Consider the following 20,706-nt stretch of genomic DNA (forward strand, 5'->3'; position numbering starts at 1 on the left):
GATAAAACTAAAAACAGGAAAGGAGGTAAAATAGTCATAGTATCTAAAATTTAAAATTATAGATTGAAAATCCAGATAGCATCATACTGTATAGACGGTAAGGAGGCATATCAAAGAGTATGTGAACATATGTCTCAGTCTGTTTGGAGTGCTATAAGAAAGTATAGCAAAATACAGCATATAAGAAAACTGTGTACTTTATAAACAATAGAAATTTACTACTTGCAACTCTTGAGCCTGGGAAATCTGAGATCAAGACATCAACAGATTTGGTATTTGGTGAGAACCATCATCTCACTGCAACCTCACATGTTAGAAGGGGCAAGGAAGCTCTATTGGGTCTCTTTTATAAGGACATTAATTTTGTTCAAGAGGACTCTACTTTCATGAGCTAATGACTTTTCAAAGTCCCCCCGTTCTAATAGAATCACCTTGATGATTATGACTCAACATACAAATTTAGCGGGAAACAAACATTCAAACCATAGAATCATGCTAGAGTGTTTGTCTTGTTATGAGAGAGATAGGCATATAAATTCAAAAAGTATAAGAAAGAATTTTAAGGGAGTATAATAAAGGGGAAAATCAGCATAATAATCTAAGACAGTAAAAACAAGTCTAACTATATCAACAGATACAATAGACATAAGTGGAAAAAATTGCTAGTTTACAGATAAGTAATTTTTAGTTTGCATTTTTCTTCAAAATTTACCTCTGTGCTTTTTATAAGAGATATTACTAAATCATTATCTTTCTTTCAATTAGCAAGGACATACAAGATCTGAATAACGCAATTAACAAGACTGACCTCTCAGGCACATATAAAATTATACATCCAACAATTCAAAGAATATGCATTTTTATTAAGTACAGCAGGGAGACTTACAAACATTGATGATGTACTAGGATGTAGAGAAGTCTCCACTAATTTCAAAAATTAGTTGTCATAGCTTCCACAATGCAATTATGACAAATATTAGTGGCGAAAAATTCATTAAGAAAGATCTCCAAATATTTGAAGAAAATGTTATTTTTAAACAACTTGTGTATTAATCAAGAAATCACAATGAAATCTTAAGTAAAATGTATAACTGTAAGACAAGAGATAAGAAAATGCAATAAAAAATATATGCTCGTATTTCTGGCTTCTAGCTCTGGAAAACTTCAAGAAGCTGGAGGTTGCTGTTTTATAGTAACAACAAAAAAAAAACACTGAACCAATTTAAAATGCAACAACTCTTCCTGGATCTGTAAAAGAGGTGAGGACCAATGGCAAACGACTGCCTTCAAGATTGGAGAGGCAAATAGATGATTACAAAGAGTCACAGCTTACAGCAGTAGAGACTCATGAACAGAAACCACACAGGAACTAGTGTGAAGGTAGAAATACTTTCACTACACTTGATAAACTGCTAGAGTCTCATTCAGTATGGTTAAGTCAGCACTAAACACTCCAAGGGAACCCAGTCAGTGACCTCCACATTTTGAGTTTTCCCTCCAGGAGCTGTACCAGGTTCTTAGAGTAAATGTTGGAGAAAAATTGTCTTGTTCTTTCAGTAGCATTCGGGGACAAGACGCATTTTGAAATAGACCAGAGCCCTCTGTTTTTAATAGGACTCGTAGTGCTTGCCCTCAGGCAGAACTAGTTTATCAGAGCCTCATAAGATGGTGTATTATTAGAGCCTAACTGACCCAAGGGAAAGGAAATACCCAACTCCAGCTAATTCTAGTCTTCCATGTGACAGATGGAAAATACAAAAATCCATCTCTCGCTACCAAACGCATTCTGACTAAGAAGGAAAAAAAATACTACAAAACACTTGTGAAGGTTACAGTCCAGAGGCCAAAAAAAAAAAAAAAGCCTCTTTTCTCCCACACCTTAGCAACAATTATTAAAGGCCTATGTATAGCATGTTTTACAAAACTCAGTGCATTATGTCTGGATAACCAGAATATATTACAAGTCATCTAAAAGAAAAAATATATAATTTTGAAGAGACAGAGCAAGAATCAGAAACAAACTCAGATATAGAAAGGATGTTGGATTTATTGGACTGAGAATTTAAAACAACTGTAATGAATATGATCAGCATTCTAGTGGTAAAATAAAGAAGCAGGCAAGAACAGAACAATGAAAGCAGAAAGATAAAAATTTCATTAAAAAACAATATTATAATGTCAAAACACTGTAGCAGAAATGAAGAATGCCTTTGGTAAACATCAGTATACTGCGCATGACTGATAAAAGGATATCTGAGATTCAGGATATATGAATTAAAATCTGCAAAACTAAAAAGCAAATAAAAATAGCAAAGACAAAAAATAGAACAAAGTATCAAAAACCTGTGGGCCAACTACAAAAGGCATAGCCTATACATAATGGAATCACTAAAAGGAGAAATAGAAAGAGACAGAAGAAATATTTGAAACAGTAACAACTGAGAATTTCCCCAAATTAATATCGGGCAAAAACAAACCACAGATCCTGGAAGTTCATAGAATAAACAGTTGTATAAATGCCCAAAAAGTTACACCTAGTCATGTCATTTTAAAACTATAGAAAATCACAGACAAAGGAAAAAAATAGCAAAATAATACAGGAAAAAATACCTTTCCCATACCTTGTGTATTTATCCACGTAACGTGAAGGAGAAATAAAACTTCCTCTGAGAAATGAAAATGAGAGAACTGTTTTGCTTTAGACCAGCCTTGCAAGATGTTAAAAGGAGTTCTTTACAGAAAGATAAAACAGTATAAATCAGAAACTCAGATCTATTTAAAGCGAGGAAAGTATTGGAGAAATAAGTGAGCATAAAATATAAATTATTACTTTTCTTATTCTTAATCTAAGACATAACTGTTTTTAAAATAGTATCTATAATGTATTTGATTATGTATACTGACAAAAAATTGAAATGAATGACAATAATCATACAAGAAACGGAAGGAGAGTATTATAAATAATTTACTATTATCAGGTACTCACACTACCCATGAAGCGGTATGATGTCATGTGAAAGTGGACTTGTATTATTTGTAAATGTATCTTGCAAACTCCGAGGCAACCACTACGGTAGATATTAATCTAACTACAGTCACACACATCATAATGACATTTAAGTCAATGTTGGATAGCATATACAATGATGGTCCCATAAGATTATAATACCATATTTTTACTTTATCTTTTCTATGCTCAGATATGTTTAGATACACCAATATCACTGTGTTGTAATTCTTACAGTCTTTAATAAGCCACAATAATGTACAGGTTTTGGTAGCCTCAAAGTAATAGCCTATACCATAAGCTTAGGTGTGTAGTAGGCTACAATATGTAGGTTTGTGTATGTACACACTAAGATGTTTGCACAATGACAAAATTATCTAACAATGTATTTCTCATAATGCATTCCTGTTGTTAAATGACACATGACTATATACCAGCAATCACTTTTAACACAAATGATCTAAATGTATTAATTAAAAGACTGAAATTGACACAGTAGATCAAATAACAAGAACCAACTATATGTTGTCTACATGAAACCCACTTTAAATATATAAACACATAGAGATTAAAAGTAAACATGATCTTTTGAAGGAGACGAGGCATTCTGGTTTTTGGAATTTTCAGCCTTTTTGCGCTGGTATTTTCTTGTCTTCGTGGATTTATCTACCTTTGGTCTTGGTGTTGGCGACTTTCAGATGGGGTTTTTGTGTGGGCATCCTTTTCGTTGATGTTGATGCTATTCCTTTCTGTTTGTTAGTTTTCCTTCTAACAGTCAGGCCCCTCAGCTGCAGGTCTGCTGGAGTTTGCTGGAGGTCCACTCCAGACCTCGTTTGCCTAGGTATCACCAGCGGAGGTTGCAGAACAGCAAAGATTGCTGCCTGTTCCTTCCTCTGGAAGCTTCATTCCAGAGGCACACCCACCAGATGCCAGTGAGAGCTCTCCTGCATGAGGTGTCTGTTGACCCCTGCTGTGAGGTGTCTCCCAGTCAGGAGGCACAGGGGTCAGGGACCCACTTAAGGAGGCAGTTGTCCCTTAGCAGAGCTTGAGAATGGTGCTAGGAGATCCACTGCTCTCTTCAGAGCCAGCAGGCAGGATAGTTTAAGTCAGCAGAAGCTGCACCCACAGCCGCCTCTTCTCCCAGGTGCTCTGTCCCAGATAGAGGGAATTTTATATATAAGCCCACGACTGGGGCTGCTGCCTTTCTTTAAGAGATGCCCTGCCCACAGAGGAGGAATCTAGAAAGGCAGTCTGGCTACAGGGGCTTTGTGGAGCTGTAGTGGACTCCAAACCAGTTCAAACTTCCTAGTGGCTTTGTTTACACTGTGAGGGAAAAGTACCTACTCAAGCCTCAGTAATGGCAGACACCCCTCCCCCTACCAAGCTCGAGCATCCCAGGTCGACTTCAGACTGCTGTGCTGGCAAGGAGAATTTCAAGCCAGTGGATCTCAGCTTGCTGGGTTCTATGGGGGTGGGATCTGCTGAGCTACACCAAGTGGCTCCCTGGCTTCAGCCCCTTTTCCAGGGGAGTGAATGGTTCCGTATTGCTGGTGTCCCAGGCACCACTTGGGTTTAAAAAGAAAATCATGCAGCTGTCTCAGTGTCTGCACAAATGGCCATCCAGTTTTGTGCTTGCAACCCAGGGCCCTGGTGGTGTAGGCAACCGAGGGAATCTTCTGGTCTGCAAGTGGTGAAGACTGTGGGAAAAGCATAGTATCCAGACCAGAATGCACCATTTCTCATAGCACAGTCCCTCATGGCTTTCCTTGGCTAGGGAAGGAAGTTTCCCTACCACTTGCACTTCCCAGGTGAGGTGATAACCCACCCTGTCTCAGCTTGCCTCCTGTCAGCTGCACCCACTGTCTAACAAGTCCCAATGAGATGAGCTGGGTGCCTCAGTTGGAAATGCAGAAATCACCCACCTTCTGCATTGATCTTTTTGGAGCTGCACACTGCAGCTGTTATAAAATCTCTCAATAAACTAGATAATGATGAAACATATCTCAAAATAATAAGAGCTATTTATGACAAACCCACAGTCAATATCATACTGAATGGGTGAAAGCTGGAAGCATTCCTCTTGATTTGTTTTTTTTTTGTTTTTTGTTTTTGTTTTTTTTTTGAGACGAAGTCTCGCTCTGTCACCCAGGCTGGAGTGCAGTGGCCGGATCTCGGCTCACTGCAAGCTCCGCCTCCCAGGTTTATGCCATTCTCCTGACTCAGCCTCCCAAATAGCTGGGACTACAGGCACCCGCCACCTTGCCCGGCTAGTTTTTTGTAGTTTTTAGTAGAGATGGGGTTTCACCATGTTAGCTGGGATGGTCTCAATCTCCTGACCTCATGATCCGCCCATCTCGGCCTCCCAAAGTGCTGGGATTACAGGCTTGAGCCACTGCACCTGGCCAGCATTCCCTTTGAAAACTGGCACAAGACAAGGATGCCTTCTCTCACCACTCCTATTCAACATAGTATTGGAAGTTCTGGCCAGGGCAATCAGGCAAGAGAAAGAAATAAAAAAATATTCAAATAAGAAGAGAGGAAATCAAATTGTCTTTGTTTGCAGATGATATGATTGTATATTTAGAAAACCCCATTGTATCAGTCCAAAATCTCCTTAAACTGATAAGAAACTTCAGCAAAGTCTCAGGATACAAAATCAATATGTAAAAATCACAAGCATTCCTATACACCAATAATAGACAGAGAGCCAAATCATGAGTGAACTCCCATTCACAACTACTACAAAGAGAATAAAATAACTAGGAATACAACTTACAAGGGATGTGAAGGACCTCTTCAAGGGGAACTACAAACCACTGCTCAAGGAAATAAGAGAGGACACAACCAAATGGAAAAACATTTCGTGCTCTTGGATAGGAAGAATCAATATCATGAAAATGACCATACTGCCCAAAGTAATTTATAGATTCAATGCTATCCCCATCAAGCTACTGCTGACTTTCTTCACAGAATTAGAAAAAACTACTTTAAATTTCATATGGAACCAATAAAAAGCCTGTATAGCCAAGACAATTCTAAGCAAAAAGAACAAAGCAGGAGGCATCACACTTCCTGACTTCAAACAATACTACAAGCCTCCAGTAACCAAAACAGCATGGTACTTTTACCAAAACAGATATATAGACCAATGGAACAGAACAGAGGCCTCAGAAATAATGCCATGTATCTGCAACCATCTGATCTTTGACATATCTGATCAAAAAAAGCAATGGAAAAAGGATTCCCTATTTAATATATGGTGTTGGGAAAACTGGCTAGCCATATGCAGAAAACGAAAACTGGACCCCTTTCTTATGCCTTATTCAAAAATTAACTCAAGATGGATTAAAGACTTAAACATAAGACCTAACACCATAAAAACCCTAGAAGAAAACCTAGGCAATACCATTCAGGACATAGGCATGGACAAATACTTCGTGACTAAAACACAAAAAGCAATGACAACAAAAGCCCAAATTGACAAATGAGATCTAATTAAACTAAAAAGCTTCTGCACAGCAAAAGAAACTATCATCAGAGTGAACAGGTAACCTACAGAATGGGAGAAAATTTTTACAATCTATCCATCTGACAAAGAGCTAATATCCAGAATCTACAAAGAACTTAAACAAATGTACAAGAAAAACAAACAAACAATGCTATCAAAAAGTGGGTGAAGGATATGAACAGACACTTCTCAAAATAAGACATTTATGTGGCCAACAAACCTATAAAAAAAGCTCATCATCCATCACTGGTTATTAGAGAATGCAAATCAAAACCACAATGAGATACCATCTCATGCCAGTTAGAATGGAGATCATTAAAAAGTCAGGGAACAACAGATGTTAGAGAGGATGTGGAGAAATAGGAATGCTTTTACCCTGTTGGTGGGAGTGTAAATTAATTCAAGCATTGTGGAAGACAGTGTGGCAATTCCTCAGGGATCTAGAACCAGAAATACCATTTGACCCAGTAAACCCATACTGGGTATATACCCATAGGATTATAAATTATTCTACTATAAAGACATATGCACATGTATGTTTATTGCAGTACTATTCCCAATAGCAAAGACTTGGAACCAACCCAAATGCTCATCAATAATTGACTGGATAAGTAAAATGTGGCACATATACACCATGGAATACTATGCAGCTGAGAGGTGACAATGTGCTAGCAGCCCTCACTTGCTCTCAGCCCCTCCTCCGCCTCAGTGTCCACTCTGGCCACACTTGAGGAGCCCTTCAGCCCACCGCTGCACTGTGGGAGCCCCTCTCTGGGCTGGCTGAGCCGACTCCCTCTGCTTGTGGGGAGGTATGGAGGGAGATGCATGGGCAGGAACTGGGGCTGCATGCGGTGCTCGTGGGCCAGTGTGAGTTCCAGATGGGCGCGGACTCGGTAGACCCCTCACTCTGAGCAGCCAGTTGGTGCCACCGGCCCCAGGCAGTGAGGGGCTTAGCACCTGGGTCAGCAGCTGTGGAGGGTGCACTGGGTCCCCTAGCACTGCTGGCCTGTCCATGCTGCACTTGAATTATCACGGGGCCCCAGCTGCCTCCCTGCAGGGCAGGGCTCATGACCTGCAGCCCACCATGCCCAAGTCCCACCCTCCCCCCACCGCCAGTGAGCTCCTGCATGGCTTGAGCTTCCCGGGTGGGTGCCGCCCCCGGCTCTGCAGCGCCAGGTCCCATCGACTGCTCAAGGGCTGAGGAGTGTGGGCACACGGCGTGGGACTGGCAGGCAGCTCTGCCCATAGTCCCAGTGCAGGATCCACTAGGTAAAGCCAGCTGGGCTCCTGAGTTAGGTGGGGACTTGGAGAACTTTTATGTCTAGCTGGTGGATTGTATATGCATGAATCAGCACTATGTGTCTAGCTCAAGGTTTGTAAACACACCAATCAGCACCCTGTCTCTAGCTCAAGGTTTGTAAATGTACCCATCAATGCTCTGTGTCTCAGGAATCTAGTGGGGACTTGGAGAACTTTTGTGTCTAGCTAGAGGATTGTAAATGCACCAATCAGCACTTTGTGTCTAGCTAAAGGATTGTAAATGCACCAATCAGCACTTTGTGTCTAGTTAAAGGTTTGTAAATGCACCAATCAGTGCTCTGTGTCTAGCTAATCTAGTGGGGACTTGGAGAACTTTTGTGTCTAGCTAAAGGATTGTAAATGCACCAATCAGCACTTTGTGTCTAGCTCAAGGTTTGTAAACACACCAATCAGCACCCTGTCAAAATGAACCAATCAGCTTTCTGTAAAATGGGCCAATAAGCTCTCTGTAAAATGGACCAATCAGCAGGATGTGGGTGGAGTTGGATAAGGGAATAAAAGCAGGCTGCCCGAGCCAGCAGTGGCAACCTGCTCTGGTCCTGTTCCATGGTGTGGAAACTTTGTTCTTTCACTCTTTGCAATAAATCTTGCTGCTGTGCACTCTCTGGGTCTGTGCCACCTTTATGAGTTGTAACACTCACTGCAAAAGTCTGCAGCTTCACTCCTGAAGCTAGTGAGACCCTGAACCCACTGAGAGGGACGAACAACTCCAGACAGGAGGAACAAACAACTCCAGATGCACCACCTTTAAAAGCTGTAACACTCACCATGAGGGTCTGCAGCTTCACTCCTGAAGTCAGTGAGACCACAAACCCACCAGAAGGAAGAAACTCCGGACACATCTGAACATCTGAAGGAACAAACTCCAGACGCACCATCTTTAAGAACTGTAACACTCACTGCGAGGGTCCGTGGCTTCATTCTTGAAGTCAGCAAGACCAAGAACCCACCAATTCTGGACACACAGCCACAGGAAAGAATGAGTTTATGTCCTTTGCAGGGACATAGATGAAGCTGGAAACCATCATTCTCAGTAAACTAACATAGGAGCAGAAATTCAAACACCACATGTTCTCACTCATAAGTGGGAGTTAAACAATGAGAACACATGGACACAGGGAGGGGAACATTACACACCAGCACCTGTTGGGGGTTGGGGGGCTAGGGGAAGAGTAGCATTAGGACAAATACCTAATGTAGATGACGGGTTGATGGGTGCAGCAAACCACCATGGCATGTGTTTACCTGTGTAACAAACGTGCATGTTCTGCACATGTATCCCAGAACTTGAAGTATAATTTTTTAAAAAAGTAAAGAAGTGGAGGAAAACATTCCATGGCAATAATAACCAAAACAAAGCAAGACAATCTAAATTAATTTTGGACACAGCAGACTCTAAAGCAAGGAAATTAACAGCGGTAAAAAAGGGGCATTACAAAATGATAAAGGAGTCAATTCTTAAAAAGACATAACACTTCTGCTCTTTCCCATCTTGCAAGATGGCAGGTGAAAAAGTTGAGAAGCCAGATACTAAAGAGAAGAAACCCGAAGTCAAGAAGGCTGATGCTGGTGGCAAGGTGAAAAAGGGTAACCTCAAGGCTAAGAAGCCCAAGAAGGGGAAGCCCCATTGCAGCCACAACCCTGTCCTTGTCAGAGGAATTGGCAGGTATTCCCGATCTGCCATGTATTCCAGAAAGGCCATGTACAAGAGGAAGTACTCAGCCGCTAAATCCAAGGTTGAAAAGAAAAAGAAGGAGAAGGTTCTTGCAACTCTTACAAAACCAGTTAGTGGTGACAAGAACGGCGGTACCCAGGTGGTTACACTTCACAAAATGCCTAGATATTATCCTACTGAAGATGTGCCTCGAAAGCTGTTGAGCCACGGCAAAAAACCCTTCAGTCAGCACGTGAGAAAACTGCGAGCCAGCATTACCCCCGGGACCATTCTGATCATCCTCACTGGACGCCACAGGGGCAAGAGGGTGGTTTTCTTGAAGCAGCTGGCTAGTGGCTTGTTACTTGTGACTGGACCTCTGGTCCTCAATCGAGTTCCTCTACGAAGAACACACCAGAAATTTGTCATTGCCACCTCAACCAAAATCGATATCAGCAATGTCAAAATCCCAAAACATCTTACTGATGCTTACTTCAAGAAGAAGAAGTTGTGGAAGCCCAGACACCAGCAAGGTGAGATCTTCGACAAGAGAAAGAGAAATACGAGATTACAGAGCAGTGCAAGATTGATCAGAAAGCTGTGGACTCACAAATTCTACCAAAAATCAAAGCTGTTCCTCAGCTCCAGGGCTACCTGCGATCTGTTTTTGCCCTGACGAATGGAATTTATCCTCACAAATTGGTGTTCTAAATGTCTTAAGAACCTCATTAAATAGCTAACTACAAAAAAAAAAAAAAAAAAGACATAACACTTCTTAACATAGAAGCACCAAACAACAGAGCAGTAAACTACCTGAAGTAAAAGCTAGTAGAAATACAAGGAGAAATAAATGAATACACTATGGTACTTGGAGACTCTATGCCTCTTTAGAAATGGAAAGATACAGCAGGTAAAAACAGGAAGAACATGATTGACCTTAACAATATTATCAATTAACTGGACATGATAAACATCTATATGTTATTTCATCCAACAGCAGCAGAATACACATTCTTCGTAAGCTTACATGGAACAGTCACCAAGATATATCACAGCCTAAGCCATAAAACACACCTTAACACATTTAAACTAATAGAGGTTGTAGTGACAACAATGAAATTAAGCTAGAATATAACAGAAAGATAACTGTAAACATATCAAAATATGTGGAGATTAACTACCACACTTTTAAGTAACGTATGAGTCGAAAGAAATCCGAAGAAAAAGTTTAAAACATTTTGAAAAAAATAAGATTAAACATACAAATGATCAAAATTTGTGAAAGGTAGCAAAATCAAGGCTTAGAGATTTATTACACTGAATGTATATATTAGAAAATAAGAAAACTCTACAATCAATATCTAAGTTTCCACCTTGGGAAAATCAAAAAGAAAAGCAAATTAAATTTTAACTAAGCACAAGAAAAAACAGAATAAAAATTAGGCCTGAAATCAATTAAATTATAAGCAGGAAATCAATACAAAAAATGACACAACCACAGGTTAATTCTTTAGAAAGATTAATAAAATTGACCCAGCCAGGTTACCTAAGAAAATAAGGGAAGACACAAATTACTAATAACAGAAATAAAGAAGGGTACATAACTACAGATCCTATATACATGAAAAGGATAATAAGGAAATACTATAAGCAATACTCTGCCTACAACTATAATAACCTATATAAAATAGACCAATATATTGAAAGACACAATCTACCAAAATTTGTACAAGAATAAATAGACAATATTAAAAAGACTATTTCTGTTTAAGAAATTGAACTGCTTTTAATAACTTTCCAAAACAGAAAGAAACACGTCTACATGGTTTCACTGATGAATTCTACCAAATACTTAAGAATTAATTTATATCAATTCTCTACAATTTTTTTCAGAGGTTAGAAGCAGAAAAATACTTCCTATCTCATTTATTGAGGCCAACATTACCCTAATACCAAGACCAGACAAAGATATTCCAAATAAATCCTTAAACTGATCAAATATATTTCAAAAATAAATGTACTAAAACTTGGAAATAGGCAAATGTAACCAGCCCCACTTGCATTCAGCAATGGATTTCATGATAATATAATATTTATAAGTATCAAGGAACACAAATACCAAAATAAAATACCATTTTATGCCTACTTAAATTGCAAAAATCTAGAAGTCACATAATTCCAAATGTTGGAGCGAATGTATACTCCAATTTTCATTTACATATTACTTGTGATCAAATAAATTAATGTAGTCACTTTAAAAAGAAACAGCTTCCAGCTGTAATGACTCATACCTGTAATTCCAGCACTTTGGGAGGCCAAGGCGGGCAGATTACTTGAGCCTAGGAGTTCAAGACCAGCCTGGCAACAAGGTAAAACCTCATCTCTACTAAAAATACAAAAAAAAAAAAAAAAAAGCTAGGTAAAGTGGCATGTGCCTGTAGTTCCAGCTACTCAGGAGGTGGGAGAATCACTTGAGCCTAGGAGGTGGAGTTTGCGGTGAGCCAAGATTATGCCACTGCACTTCAGCCTGAGTGACAGAGGCCCTCTCTCAAAAAAAGGGCAGCAACTATAATTCTATTATGTTGGAACTTTCCAATTTATTGAGTTTCTATGTAACACTGTGCTAAGCACCTTATAAATATCCTGACAACTCTGAGATAAATATTATTTCAATTTATTAATTTTCTAGCTTATGGATGTCATGACCTGTGAGTTGGGTCTCTTGACGACAACGAAATGGTTGGGTCTTGCTTCTTTATCCAACTTGCTATTCTATGCCTTTTAAGTGTGGGCATTTAACCCATTTACATTCAAGATTAATATTGATACATGAAGATTTGATTCTGTCATAGTGTTATTAGCTGGTTATTATGTTGACTTGATTGCATAATTGCTTTATAATGTCAGTGGGCTCTGTAGTTAAGTCCATTTTTGTGATGACAGGTATCACTCTTTCATTTCCATGTTTAAGACTCCCTTAAGCATCTCTTGTAAGACAGGTCTAATGGTAACAAATTTTGTTAGCATTTGCTCGACTGAAAAGAATATTTTTTCTTTACTTATGAAGCTTAGTTTGGCAGAATATAAAATTCTTAGCTGAAATTTCTTTTCTTTAAGGATGGTGAAATTAGGTCCCCAATCTCTTCTAGCTTGTAGAAAGATCTATTGTTAGACTGATGGGGCTCCTTTTGTAAGTGACCTGCCCCTCCTCTCTAGCTGCCTTTAAGATTTTTTTCTTTCATGTTTACCTTGGAGAATCTGATGATTATGTGTCTTGTGGATGGCCATCTTGTATAGTATCTTGAAGGGATTCTTTGAATTTTTTGAATTTGCATATTGACCTCTCTAGCAAGATTGGGAAATTTTTCACGGACTATGTCCTCAAATACGTTTTCCAAGTTGCTTACTCTTTCTCCTTCTCTTGCAGGAATGCCAATGAGTCACAGGTTTAGTCTCTTTACATAATTCCATATTTCTCAAAGATTTTGTTCATTAATATTTTTCTTTTAATCTTGTCTGCTTGTGTTGATTCAAATGGGTAATCTTCAAACTCTGAGATTCTTTCTTAAGCTTGGTCTATTTTGTTGTTAATTACTATAATTGTATTATGAAATTCCTGTAGTAAAATATTTAATTTCAGAAGTCAATTTTGATTCTTTCTTAAAATGACTATGTCATTTTTAAACTCTTGAATTGTTTTCCTGTTTTCTTTGGATTGTGTTTAAATCTTCTCCTGTATCTTGTTGAGTTGAAATTTGAAGAGAAGAAATGACGAGCGTAATGATGAAGCGTATACTAGCAGGTTCTATGTAGTGTAGTTAGTTCAGTACAAAAATTGAGGAGAAGGGGTAGAAAAGAATCCAAGTATTTGATTTCTGAAAGTATTGTTTTTATTTACATGGATACATTATCAATTTGCACTTATACATTGCCACCTGCTGAGTCTGTATATGTAAGTAAGTAACAACATGTATATTTGGGTGTGTGCATGCATGTTAGCAAGTGTTAGAATCCATGGTTGCTTGACACTCAATAATTTAATCTTAAGATACTTTTTTAGAAGTAGGGGGAAGTTATTAAAGAGAGCACTTATAAAACCCTGCTTGCCATAACATCTTGAGGGTACTAATATTACAAAAATCCACATTTATTTTAGTGATATGGGATAGAGTTGAGAGCATAGGATTTGGAATCAGATTGCCTGAGTTCAGACCTTCAGTGTACACAATTACCAACTTTGAGGCCTAGGAGAAGACCACTTCTATGTCTAGGTTTTTTCACCGAAAAGGGGAGATGATAGCATCCAGTTGATAGAATTGTGGTAAGAAAAAAATCTGTTAGCAAAAGTAAAACACTAAACCAATGTCTGGCATATATAGTAAATGCTCGATAAATGTTACCTACTATTATTAAGGTTTCTCTCATCTTTTTTTATGCTACTGAATTGCTTGTTTTACCATTATGTTTTCATTATCTTTCTATCTATTGAAATATCTCTAATTCATAATATTTCAAATACAGAAAATTAAGAAATCAGATGATAAAATGTAATTTAATGAAAGTAAAAGTCAATATATTTTCAGCAACTTTTGTTAATACTTTGAAGTCCTAAACATAAAAAATTAAAATACCTTTCATTTAAAAAATTTTGTGGCATTATGTTTTCATTCCTCATGAATAAAAAGTAAGCTCAGAAATGCAACAGACTTCAACTACAGGCACACAAGTCTTTACAGAATTATTGTAAAATGATTGTTGAGTTTAATATTCTTTCTCAACAACGTATCAATGTTAACAATTTAAGTTAGTGAAAATATTATTTTAAATATCACTTGTAGACATGATTAACCAATTTAGCGATGTTTCTGAAATACCAGCATTAGTGATGTCAGTCTTATCCCAGTATCTTCCTCTAGCTCTGGTCGTCTTCACTGGGCTGCAGTTAAGGTCCTTTCCATACAATGCTAATTCCCTAACTCCCAGCTTCTCCAGACATGCTATAAGGGATCACTCTGGAAATGTTATTACTCCAGGCAATTTGCTGCTATTTTGCTGTTGCATGTGTAAGTGAAATCACCGTAACACTCAGTATTTCAAAATAAAAACAATTCAGTACATTATGTTACCCTTAGAATATAGAACATAATTCACTTGCACTAACCAGTACTTTTTCCTTATGTCTGCCATTCTGCCTAAATAATACTCAAATATTTCATCAGAGAAGACTTTATCAGTGATCTCAGAAAACAAATTTTATGTTCCCTGGATGAAAAAAAAGGAACCTTTTATAACATTATTGCAATCGACTCCAATCTTGGTGGTCTTTATTCAGCTGTATAAGACTACAAATTTGACTAAATAAAAAATGTAAAACATTTGCTAAAAGGTGACCCTTATTTATTTCTTGATTTCCTCAAGACTTCCGTATGTTTGGGGATTCAAAGGCTTTGACTTGGGTTCCAGGGTTTTCAATTCACAATGTAGATGACTTCAGGTAAGTTTCTTAACTTTTCTGAGTCTTGGCTTCCCATTTAGCATTGTGCTTAGGAGTACTCCTTCCTGTTTATAAAAATGCCAGCATCACTTAACACCTCACCTGTATCATTTAATACAGTTTGTGTCAAAAGCAAAAGGCAGAATTATTACTTTTATCAGCTTGCAAATGAAAAAATTAAATATCTTTTCTAAATCATCAAACAGGTCTTTGGGCCAGGTTTTTGACTGTCATAGACTTCTGTTCCATGAGCCTAAATTCTGATAATTAAAAAAATTATCAGAATGTTTTTAAATGCTGTTTTTTTAAAAAGAATTTTTAAATAAGACAGTATCACAAAGTGAGTCCCAAGACATTAATATGCTAAGTTTCTAAGTTAATTCCAAGAATTTTTAACATATTATTCATTGTGCATTTTTTATTTTAATCACATTCGTAAGTATCTCGTGATCAATCCAAAACCAAAGAGAAGCTATCAAAATATTTCTACATTTTCTACATTGATAAACTTTTAAGTATCAAAAATTTCACCAAAGAAATACTTGATCAGATTAAAAGATTGGTTGAAATGAAGGTATGAATCATTATGTTAATATTTCAATATATGCTTCAATTGAAAATCATAATTTGAAATATAATATTCTTTTTAACAACTTGCTTTCTATACATTAAAGTTCCCTGTTTACTTATTTTAGCTCAAAAACATAAAACTTATTCTACCTTCAATCCATTGCAGTATCTTGTTTTCTTATTCCCTGAAGATTGTGCCTCTGCTGTTTTATCCAAATGTTTATTTTGGTCCATGATTGAAATATAGATATCATATGAATATTTTCAGTTGTTGTTGATGCTTCGTTTGAAACAATCACCTATTAAGGAAGAAAAAATATAGTTTATTTTATTTTTTACAATATATAATTTAGAAATAAGAAAAGTCACAAGGCCATCATCAACCAATCAACCATTCACTAACATTCACTCAGGGTCTACTATGTCTTGACCACTCTGCTAGATCAATGCTGGACACAAAAGTAGGAAAGACAAAGACAATAACAAATTCTAGCCTAAGGATATTATAACTTAATAGAAAAATAAATTTGTGGAGAGAAATTTGAAACAAATAAGTAATATAGAATCACACACCAGATTACATGAACATTTTAAATTATAGAAACTTAAATTATCTTTTCTACACACCTATATTGTAAAATTTATAAAAGCAAATATATGTTTTCTTTATCCTTATAGTTTTAAAATGTGCCAATTAGTCCCTTGCACAGAGTAGATATTCAAAATGGATACAAAAACAATATAAACAATTAAATCAGAATGGCCTCAGACAGTTTAATAAAGGAGACATCACTGGAATCAGGCTCAAAAAGCAGACAGAATTTGGATTTGTTAAAAAGAGCAAAGTGTACTCCTAGTACTTCTCAGAGCAACTCCGGTATTGCTTGACTTTACCACCATCATGATGTTACTTTATTTTGATTTTGTTCATTTCTTTTCCAAGAGAAAATGCATATAGTTGAAAACGCAAATTAAAAAAAAAAAAAACGAAGATTCTTCCTCTAACTCTTGTCCCCTTATCCAGAATATAATATGCATTTTTCAGTAAGTACATAATATTTTCCTTTTCAACACAAGTGCTAGCATACCTTAAACATTATTATCTACCTTTTTATCTTTTCTATATACTTAACTTTGTATTAATAAAAGTCTTTCTCATTTTTCTTATGGTAGCAGGGTATTAAGTTGTCCATAATATATGTAACTGGTTCTATATTAATCAGCATTTAGGTTGTACCTAATCATTTCATATTAAAGATGTTCTTAATATATCATATGCCATTTTGGTTTTATGTGGCCATATGTGCAGAATAAGTTCAACAACTAGAGTTTTGGAGTCAATGTATAAGGGAAATTGTTATTTTGAAAGCCATTAAGGTCCTATTTTAAAGACTAGTAAAATGACTTAACTTTTTACTTCAGCTGACTCTTTTATATAGAATATAATATGTTCTTCATGGAGTTTTAGAAATACATTCTTGTTCATATGTGTGTAAACAATACATATTTATGTATCTAAGATATCTATATAAGCAGACACAGCATAGATACATGATTTCTAATAGGGCACTAATTATACAATATGTCTAATATATGTTATATGTACAGTTGATACTTGTTACAGTAGTTATGTTTAATAAAGTTGCTGGGAGCACTGAATTAGCAAATATTGAACCATTGTTCCTTGGAGAGATGTCAGGGTAGTTATGTGCCTGTGTGCCTCTGGTCACAATATTTTTGTAAAATGTTCAATAGAGAACTGTGTTTTATGTATGTTTTGTTTAAAGACACTTTATTTAATACACACTCTTGATTCATTAACATTGAATTAGTTGTCAATAACACTGTAGTTCAGGCTTAGAGGAAGCTTATACAGCATATGTGTCTTTTCCCTGGGTTACTCTCATGCACCGGACAGCACTTCAGCACCATCTTTGGGGCCCATTTGAAACACTAAACTCAGAAACACAAAACACAAAAGTGCCAAAAATGTGGCAACAAACACACTGTGAAAAGGATATTTGTTTATCATATGTGAGCTGAAACAAGAAGACAGAGCTTCACTTTGTTCAACCTCAGTTAGGAACACGGCAGCTCAAATTTTTCACCACTTTGCACATGCATGTGAACGCCCATGAAAGTCCAGCAGTATTGATTTTGATGTCACAAAGGAATTTTAGTGAGTAGACAAATTTTCTTACATAGAATTTGTGAGTAATGAGGCTCGACTCCATATTTCATTCACTAATTTATTCAACAAGGGCTTATTGATTCTGAATAATGTAAATATTATAATACATATTTAAGGGATAGTTCATAAATGTGGAAGTAATAAATAGGATATTATCACTTATGTATATGTGAGTATATATAAACATATGGTTGAATACAGAAACCCATATATGTGCATCTCTAAGTGAACTCCAATTATTACATTTTGTGTATGTGTGTGTTTTATGCATGCCTGTACCTAAATATGTCGGGTTTCTGGGTTCAGTGAGGTGAGGAAAAAGTCATTGGCTGGGTAGTCTCAAGGTAATAAGCTGTCCTTTGATAAATTTCACCCCACTTTTTCCATGAATATCTGTTTCTATTTCTTTCTTCATAATTTAAATATTAGGAAATCCCTTTTTTTAAAAAAAAAAATTATGTAATAGCAAATATCTTTGTATGACTTGCAAGGTGGATACTCTTCCCTTAGTTTTAGGTTTTTATTTTCTCTCTACTAACAAATATTCTTGAAGTCTTGAAGGCTATTGTCCCACCACTCCAAACCTGGTTTATTTCAATTGATTAACTTCTGTTTGTTCTGTCTCCCACCTTTCTTTCTATCCTATGTATTTATTCTAAGAATCTTTCAAAGATCCCTTTACACCACACAAAATAAAATTCATAGTTTCTATTTGAGGGTCTTCACAACCTAAACCAAGCCTGTGATTTTAGAACCATTCTCAAAATACCCATAGCACCTGCAGACACATCGAACTACAGTCCCAAGAAGAAAGTTTTCTGTCCTCCTGTGTGTTTCTTTCAATCCTGAACGTCCTTTTCCATCTCTTGATTGTAATGCTGATCCAAATTGTACCTCTTCAATATTTTCATACTTACCTCCTGTTGATATTATCTCTCACCCTGCTGTGCCAGTGGAGAATATACCCAAAGTCATTACTTTTCTTTGTATTTCCCCTACTTCCCCAGACAACTATTCCACATCTCTCTCCTAGATCTTCAGATTAAATATGGAGAAAAAAAAGGTGGACACTTTGTTCCTCACGTCACCAAAATGTTAAATAAGTAACTACAAAGTAACTAGAAAGTTGGAATATTAATTTAGGCTTGACTAAATGCCACAGTTTCTAATTCATCTTGACATTTAACATATTTTTCTCTGAACATATTTTTTTGTCTTAAAATTCAAATGATTTACATAAATGAATTTTGAGGACACCGTTTGTTTATAAGATAGATAGAGCCATAGGCATTTGGATTTAGTATTGCATCTCTTCCCTGAATAATTCAGTTCTTCCAAATCTGATAGGAATGGGGTGCAGGGCAGAATCTTATCAGCCTCTACTTATCTGTGTCAAGCTTTCAATACTTAATGGGTTACAGAAAACTGGTTTAGGCAAAGTGACCCAATTTCTACCACGTACCTATGCAACTGAGGAGCAAAAAGGAAAAACAGCATTTGCTAACTTCTTAGACCTTTTATAGGGGAGACATCCCCCATCTCCACCTTACTTTCACAATAAAAACAATTGTCTTACCAAGGCAGACACTTTTCTGAATTGGAGAAGGGAATTAATACTTATCGAGGCCTTAGTTCATGCCAAAAACTGTGCTGAGAACACTTTTTGCTTATTTAATTGGAGATAAATTATCTAGAAAATATATTTCCCTTCACCCTGTATCAAACTTGAGTCGAAACAAGGAAGCTGAGGTGGTTGTGTGGCTTTGAGACACCTATTTTTTTGTTTGCCAATTAACTCTTCCCTCTACTCCCACCCTGGGCTGCCTTCATCCAATTAAGAAGACGTCAAAGAAATAAGGAGTCTAGTGTGATCAGTCAATGTAGTTGATAAAAATAATTATCCTGTAGCATATTTTAAGAAGGTAACTAGAGCTTCATTTTTGTGACTTGATTTTTATTTGTTTAGAAATTCATAAGACCAAGATTTGAAACTTTATATTTAAATATATAAAGGTATTATTTTCTCTACTTTATTTTTAACAGTATAAAAATCTGAGGCTCTTCTACTCCCGGAAGGAATATTTACCATGTTTTGAGAACTCTGAATGTAAGCATGTGGAAGACACAGAGCATAAAATTTGTAATATTTATCAAGACCATCAAAATCTTTTTCCATGAAATTAGTGAAAATTTCTTACATAAAATATATGTTAAAATTAGAGAATCTCAATGGTTCTTACCTGGACTTAGAATCCTACAGCAACTGCAACAAGTCCACCCTTTATTCCTCTTAAAATAGTTGGCTTTTTGAAGACAAGTCCAGTGATGATTAACCATCTTATTATGTCATTGCTCTAGTCAAACAGATGAAACCTAGTTAGTTTTAAGAGTTCACTCCAGCTGCCAATATTTAAAGATTGTATTTCTCAGAATTCTCACATTATATTATGTTAATCTTAACAAGTCAACCTTACTTTTGGGAATGGCTTTTACTTGTTTATTCAATTAAGTTGGTGGCATAAGATTTTTTTCTTTAAAAATATGAATACAATAAATCAAGGTACTCAAAACTTCCAAATAGGAAATAATTTAAGACACATAAAAATATTCTTACAGGTTACATTGGCATTTACAAATTAAAATATACCATCTTTGCTTGGTACATAGGTATGGTTTTAATATAGTATATATGGAGACTGGATATACCATCTGGAATAGGAAAGTCCAAATTAACTGCGAGACCATTTTTCTGAATAACGAAAATTAACACTGCTTTGCACGATAGATTCTTTACATCAAAACCTGAAAGAATTATTAATACCACAGTTTCCTTTTATTGACTTGACTTTTGGAGAAAGGAAGAGCTTAACTCAGTTAAAGTTTTCTTGAGTAGAGATGAAGTTTAATTAATTCAATAACGCAAACATTTTAGACTCCCAATTATACTTCAGACATTAAGCTC

General features: G+C 36.4%; 1 protein-coding gene and 1 pseudogene across 2 annotated transcripts in view; one reads left to right on the top strand and one right to left on the bottom strand.

Moving 5' to 3' along the window:
- LOC117090412 (solute carrier organic anion transporter family member 1B1) overlaps positions 1-20,077 on the bottom strand; it is a 114,505-nt gene extending 94,428 nt beyond the window's left edge. The window contains exons 1-2 of the mRNA XM_033222709.1: positions 19,985-20,077; positions 15,704-15,852 (exon numbers count right to left, since the gene is read on the bottom strand). Of these exons, the coding sequence (XP_033078600.1) occupies positions 15,704-15,787 (84 nt within the window). The 5' untranslated portion in view covers positions 15,788-15,852; positions 19,985-20,077. The remainder of the gene's footprint in view (positions 1-15,703; positions 15,853-19,984) is intronic.
- On the top strand, positions 9,315-10,251 carry LOC117090414 (annotated as a pseudogene). The gene has a single exon (XR_004439996.1). The product of XR_004439996.1 is annotated as a 60S ribosomal protein L6-like (transcript).
- Positions 20,078-20,706: the final 629 nt, after the last annotated feature.

This window comes from Trachypithecus francoisi, unplaced genomic scaffold (genome assembly GCF_009764315.1).
Source record: "Trachypithecus francoisi isolate TF-2019V2 unplaced genomic scaffold, Tfra_2.0 Lachesis_group11, whole genome shotgun sequence".
NCBI classification, from domain to species: Eukaryota; Metazoa; Chordata; class Mammalia; order Primates; family Cercopithecidae; genus Trachypithecus; species Trachypithecus francoisi.